This window comes from Momordica charantia, assembly GCF_013281855.1.
Source record: "Momordica charantia cultivar OHB3-1 chromosome 8 unlocalized genomic scaffold, Mcharantia_2.0 BLBB01000008.1, whole genome shotgun sequence".
NCBI classification, from domain to species: domain Eukaryota; kingdom Viridiplantae; phylum Streptophyta; class Magnoliopsida; order Cucurbitales; family Cucurbitaceae; genus Momordica; species Momordica charantia.
The window spans coordinates 3,163,823-3,170,455 of record NW_028275166.1 but is presented as its reverse complement, the minus strand read 5'-3'; the positions used below and the strand labels follow the sequence as shown (position 1 = coordinate 3,170,455).

The 6,633-nt window shown below is 35.6% G+C and overlaps 2 protein-coding genes across 2 annotated transcripts; both read left to right on the top strand.

Annotated features, from left to right (window-relative positions):
- The first annotated feature begins 588 nt into the window (after nucleotides 1-588).
- Nucleotides 589-3,238, top strand: LOC111005065 (UPF0481 protein At3g47200-like). The gene is made up of 2 exons (XM_022276426.2): nucleotides 589-692; nucleotides 1,002-3,238. Exon 2 carries the CDS (start codon nucleotides 1,305-1,307, stop codon nucleotides 2,724-2,726), a length of 1,422 nt encoding a protein of 473 aa, XP_022132118.1. The 5' UTR covers nucleotides 589-692; nucleotides 1,002-1,304; the 3' UTR covers nucleotides 2,727-3,238.
- Nucleotides 3,239-4,597: 1,359 nt separating this feature from the next.
- LOC111004763 (UPF0481 protein At3g47200-like) lies at nucleotides 4,598-5,513 on the top strand. The gene has a single exon (XM_022275941.2). The coding sequence runs from the start codon at nucleotides 4,607-4,609 to the stop codon at nucleotides 5,426-5,428; it is 822 nt and encodes a 273-aa protein (XP_022131633.1). The 5' UTR covers nucleotides 4,598-4,606; the 3' UTR covers nucleotides 5,429-5,513.
- Nucleotides 5,514-6,633: the final 1,120 nt, after the last annotated feature.

The following is a 6,633-nucleotide window of genomic DNA, read 5'->3' as shown; positions in this document are numbered from 1 at the left end:
ATAAACTTAACACATTTTCAGAATAAATTCTACGGAACAAATGTGACTATCCAAATATTATCGTATATCCTTACAAATTTTCATACAAAACAACGTGGTTATTTAAAGACGTCAGACATATAAAATTTCGAGTATCTGAAATTTAGACATGTGCATAGATGTCGGGCATCTATATTCTCGAATAACAAGCCGCCCCTTAAACTTTCATAAATTGTATGTTTGGGAGGGATTTTGGCATGGTCAAATCACTTTTGCCATGGTTAAAATCACTTCATTTCTACTGATCATGTTTGGCAAATTCAAAAATTGATTTTAGTAAAGTTTAAAATCACTTTAAATTTATTTTTAAAGTATATATCACTTGGATGATGATTTTAGAAAATCAATTATATTTAATTCTCTTTTTTTTCAAAATCGCTCGTAAATACGCCCACAACCAACGTTTTAATTTGCCAAACATGATGAATAGAAAAAATTATTTTGACAAATACAAAATTGATTTAACTCTCTTTATGGTACCAACCCATCACTCGTACTTGTGATAAGAAGCTTGGTTTTTTACTTCTTCCAATACCCTCTTTTACTTCATCTTCTTCTCACAATACTGACTCCCCCTTTCTTCCCTTCCCACTTTTTTCATATTTTCTGCAACATCTCCTCCGATCCCTTCAATTTGCAGGCAAGGCTATACGGTACTTATTTGGTTCACTTCTTATTTCTTCATCTTTTATCTTTTAAGTTCATTTAGCTTTTCCTTTTGGTAGTCAATCCCTTCAAAAAGAATAATATAACTCTTAAACTTAAACATGATTAAATCAAAACTTAAGTTGATGGGTTAGGATAAATTTAATAATTTATAGGATATCTAAAGAGATGGAGAGATATGAAGTTGTTGAGATCACTTTTAAGTGGGATGTTTCTGTGGAGGTGATTGTCTGTATTGGAAGGCAAAAGTAACGAATTTTTTTCACCTAACCAAACTTTCTTTTTTTAAAGTACAGGGTGGAGGGATTCGAACTCACGAATTCTTGGGTAGAGTTATGTGCCAATAACAATTGATTTAAGCTCAGGTTCGCCACAACCTCATTTTTAATGTTTTTTTTTAACTGTTTGATTTTCTCTTCTCATTTTCTTGGCATTTTATGTATTATTCATAGTGTTAGTGGGCGGCCAACTAAACAACAGGAGCATATTAACTAACATGTGTTTCTTAGTCATTGTCAAAACGAGCATAACTCAACGATAATTGACATATATCTCTAACCAAGAGGTCGTGAGGTCGTGAGGTGATTGTTACGATTCAAATGGAGTGCTTTGCTTTGGCTGCTAACAAGGGTGACGCCTTAAGGCATCAACAGGACTATTGTAAAGCTTTCTATGAGACGCCCTGGCCAACTAAGTACTCTGTGGATTTGGTGGCTGATCAGCAATCGGAAGAGGATGATCTGAGTCTTGAGTTATCCATCATAAAACTTCTGGAGGAACAGCCTCCCATCGCCGCTGCAGAATGGTGCATCTACAGGGTTCCCAAACGGCTATTCGACATGAAATCTACTGCTTATACGCCTAAAGTCATTGCAATCGGCCCTTTTCACCATGGTCGAAACGATTTGCTGGCTACACAGCAGTCTAAACTCCATTGTTTCCGTAATTATCTAATCCGAATAGAACGGGATGTTAAGTACGTGGTTGCAATTGCTCGACAATGGGAGATAAAAGCCCGAAGGCTCTATGCAGAACCCATAAACATGACCAGCGATGACTTTGTCAGAATGATGCTCATAGACGCCTGTTTCATAGTGGAGCTTATGATAATATTGAATTTTGAATGCTTTGAAACTCGAGAAGGATTTGATCTTTTATTTGCCAAAGTTATACTTCACGATTTATATCAGGAATTGACAATGCTTGAGAACCAACTTCCTTTCTTTGTGCTACAAGCTCTATTTGACCTATTTCCACCACATAAAAACAAAGCCAACATCTCCTTTATACAGCTTACGGGAAAGTTTTTGTCCAATGGGTTGATAAGAGGGTATAATCTTCCTTGTGGTGTCTCCAGTACAGAAGAAGTAAACCACTTGGTGGATTTATTAGGCTTCTACTACGTCCCCTCACCTGATACAGAGGAGTATAGGCAAAACAAAGAGATTAAAAATAGAATCTTTCTTCTTCCCCCAACTATAACTAAGCTGTGCGAGGCTGGGGTCAAAGTAAAAAAAGCAATAGGAGCCAGAAGCTTGTTGGACATAAGCTTCAAAAGAGGTGTTCTACAAATCCCACCTTTTGAAATTCACGATGACTTCGAAATCTATGTACGAAATTTGATGGCATTCGAACAATACTGTGTACGAGAGCCTGACGACGACAGATATGTAATCCATTATATTGAGTTCTTGGATGGGTTGATAAGCACAGCGGAAGACGTGGCTTTACTTGTGAAGGAGGGAATCATAATCAACCACATTGGTGGCAGTAACAAAGAAGTTTCGGAACTGTTCAACAATTTATGTAAAAATACCCCAATTCCATTTCAGTTTTATTTCTACGCGACGAGCAAAAATTTACATGACCACTGCAGGAAATGGTGGCCCCGATCGAAGGCTACACTGAGACGGGACTATTTCCATAGTCCATGGGCTTATATCTCCGTCTTCGCTGCTACCTTCCTCATTTTACTCGCTCTCCTTCAAACCATATTCACTGCTAAATCCACTTTCAACTAAAACCCATGTCTGATTTCTTCCTTTCTGTGTTTCTTTTTCATTTAATTTGTTGCTTCTTTTAGTTGTTAAACATTAACCCAGCATTTGCCACTGCCTTTGCAATTTGCTTTACTAGTTTTTTTAAAAAATAAATTAATATTCTATTATATTTACATACCCTACATGTTCCTGTTTATTTGATATGGTATTTGTATTATAACCACTCAGATTGTTTCACGTTACCTTCTGTTATGAGATAGGAAACGACAAACAAATGGTCGTACTAAATCGAGAGAGACAACCTACTAAGACCAAGTCGGGCGGAGCAGGGCTCACATAAAACGACAAACAAATGGTCGTACTAAATCGAGAGAGACAACCTACTAAGACCAAGTCGGGCGGAGCAGGGCTCACATATATATACACTGAATACATAAAATACAACTTTATTATTTTTTTATTGAATCTTTAGAGAAAAAAAAAAACACATTGTATTCTTTATGTTCTCTTTATGATAGCCACCAATCACTTGTACTAAGTGATAAGACGCAAGTCAATACAAGTATAATTTGTCTGTTCTTAAATTTATGATAGCCACCATTGCAAGCCATGTTTAAACCTAAAACCTTTCTCATTCATTATCCTCGATATTTCTACCATTGTCAAGACAAAGGTAAAAATGTTGCATGATATCACATTCGTTCTTTCAATAATTATGCAAGTGGTGTGCTACAAATTGAAAAAAAAAATGAAAAAGAGAAGGGAAGAAAAAAAGAAGGGGTGGTGTTCTGATGATGAAAAGAAACTACATTGTGTCGTTTATATAGAGAATACATTGGAGAAATATTTTTCAAGAAGCAATTAATTGATGTCACTTCTCCAATATCGTTAGTATTTGAAGATGGGGCCAGATAATTCAAAAGAATAGTAGTTCATTGTCTTATGTGATTATCATGCAACTTATCATCTTTTTTTATCTTGAATTTGAGCCTCTAAATTCCCTTTTATCTCATCCTACCTAAGCCCCATTACAACCATTGTTAAAGTCCCTTCGATTTTTACATTCAATTCATCTTTAAGTGGGGAGATTTGATTGATCATTTGCAAGCCTATGATAATAACATGCTTTGTTTTGATTTTGAAAGTAAAAACATCCTAAAAACATTTTGAGAGATTTGAGTGAAAGTCTGTGAGGGTATTAAGTCTTTGCATTTGATTTCAATGAGTTAATGAGATGCTTGAGTTTTTTTTTTTTAAAAATTATATCTTACCATTGCTTATTCTCTTGATTGTCATTTTGATTCATCTCATAGATGTGTGACTGAATTTACTTGTATTATTGGTTATTGAGAAAGATGAAAGGAGATTAGAAAGGAGATTTCAATATGTTGCGTTAAGATATAATTGAGGATAAGCATGATTTAGGTGGGGGAGAATTTGATAAGATGAGTTTTACACCCTTTAACTTTTCTGTATTATGCATGAGAGCATTGGGTATAAAGTGTTAAGGATCTCACATTGAAAAGAAAATGGACCTAACAATGGTTTGGTTTGTAATAGACATGGACTACTCATCTCATTGCCAATTGGTTTTAAGGTGGAACCCCGCTCAAATGAGCATCTGGTCCAAAAAATGGGATCTGGTCAAGATCGATGAGCCAAAAGAGCCACGATCTTGATGGGGCATGTTAAGGATCCCACATTGAAAAGAAAATGGACCTAACAATGGTTTGGTTTATAATAGACATGGGCTACTCCTCCCATTGGCAATTGATTTTAAAATGGAACCCATGAATATTGATATAATATCTAAAAAGGTTTATATTATCTTGATGGATGTTATGTTGCATGTTTGTTGTGCTATTTCTACCTTTTAATGTATTCCTTATCAGGAATTGACAATGCTTGAGAACCAACTCCCTTTCTTTGTACTTCAAGCTCTATTTGACCTACTTCCACCCCATACAATGAAAGATGACATCTCCTTCGTACAACTTACAGGAAATTTTTTATCCAAGGGGTTGATAGGAGGGTATGAGCTTCCTGATGATGTCTCCAGTACAGGAGAAGTAAAGCACTTGGTCGATTTATTAAGTTTCTACTACGTCCCCTCAGCTGACACAGAGGAGGATTCGCAAAACAGTGAGATTGAAAATAGAGAGTTTCTTCTTCCCCCGACTATAACTCAGCTCAGCGAGGCTGGGGTCAAGGTGAAGAAAGAAATAGGAGCCAAAAGCTTGATGGACATAAGCTTCAAAAATGGGGTTCTACAAATCCCACCTTTTGAAATCCACGATGACTTCGAAATCTACGTACGAAACTTGATGGCATTTGAACAGTACCGCGTACAAGGGTCTGCCGGAGAAAGATATGTAGCCCATTATATTGAGTTCTTGGATGGGTTGATAAGCACAGAGAAAGACGTGGCTTTACTTGTGAAGGAGGAAATCATAATCAACCACATTGGTGGCAGTGACAAAGAGGTTTCCGAACTGTTTAACAATTTATGTAAATATACTCACATTCCAGATGACTTTTACTACTACGGTACGAGCAAAAATTTACATGATCACTGCAAGAAATGGTGGCACCGATCCAAGGCTACACTGAGACGTGACTATTTCAATAGTCCATGGGCTTCTATCTCCGTCGTCGCTGCTACCTTCCTCATTTTACTCGCTCTCCTTCAGACCATATTCACTGCTATATCCACTTTCAAGTGAAACCCATGTCTCCATTTCTTACTTTCTTTTTCATTTGTTGCTCCTTTATTTTACTTGTTGATTAAATGTCAACTGCATTCGCCACTGCCTTTGCTTTGCTTTGCTAGTTTTTCTAAATAAAATATTCTGTTATGTTCTTATTTCTTTGTCGGGGTCTTTGTTGTATAACCACTTCGATTGTTCCACGTTACCTAGAACTTAGTTGTTAACGAATGGTACTGCATCTGAGTTAGGGCCTAGGGCCATTTATATACCCTTTCACTTATGGGCTTGAAAATACTTATGGGCTTGAAAATTCAATACGGGACCTCCTGCATGCTTTGATTCCATATCAATATTTGTTTGATTTCGCAACGAACCATCACAAGTAATATAATAACGAGTAGAGTGTTGTTTCCACAAAGAATATACCTTGATTTTATCTAAACGCCGAACATGTAATGAAAGAGAAAGTGTAAGAAATAAATTCTAAGACTAGTTCGATAAAAAGAAGAAAATAAGACAACTATCAAGAAACAAAGCAAAATCAAATGGAAGAAAATAACTAGATTAATTTTTTTTTTCAAATTTGTGATATATGTCTTCTCTCGAGTTTTTCCTTTAAAAAAAATGTAACGTTGCTGCATATCGTCTCTTGAAGTGAACTTCGTTATCCCTTCAAGAGACGACAAAGAGACGACCTGCAATGTCATGTAAGTAGGTTGTCTTTATAAGTAGACTTCATTACCTCTCCTCAAGGAAGGACTTGATGGTTTGAAATATTTCAAAAATATTACTTTTGGAATAAGTTTCAAATTAGCATTATTTTCAAAATAAGTTTCAATTTTAGCAATATTTTATTGGGCAAATGCTTTTGGTGCTATCCTTTGGCACATATGGCTAGAAACAAACAATCGAACTTTCATGGGAGCATTCTAAATCGATAGTTCAGCTTTGGGACAAAATTAGAATTGTTGTTCCATCTTGGTCAACTAAATTGTCATTTTTCGTTGTAATTATGATATCTCCACTATTGCTCTAAATTAGAGTGCCTTTATATAGCTTCTTGCTTTTGTAGTATGTTTCTCACATACTTTATCAATAGAAAAGTTTCTCTTAAAAAAAAATCCAATAATTAAGTCAATTGAATAAAAATAAATGTTTTTTTTTCAGATTTAAGAAATTCACCCATGGACCACAATAATGAAAGTATTTCATAAAATTAC

Bases quoted from the DNA above. Each gene is read 5' to 3' on its own strand.
- LOC111005065 (XM_022276426.2), top strand. From the start codon at position 1,305: ATGGAGTGCTTTGCTTTGGCTGCTAACAAGGGTGACGCCTTAAGGCAT.
- LOC111004763 (XM_022275941.2), top strand. From the start codon at position 4,607: ATGCTTGAGAACCAACTCCCTTTCTTTGTACTTCAAGCTCTATTTGAC.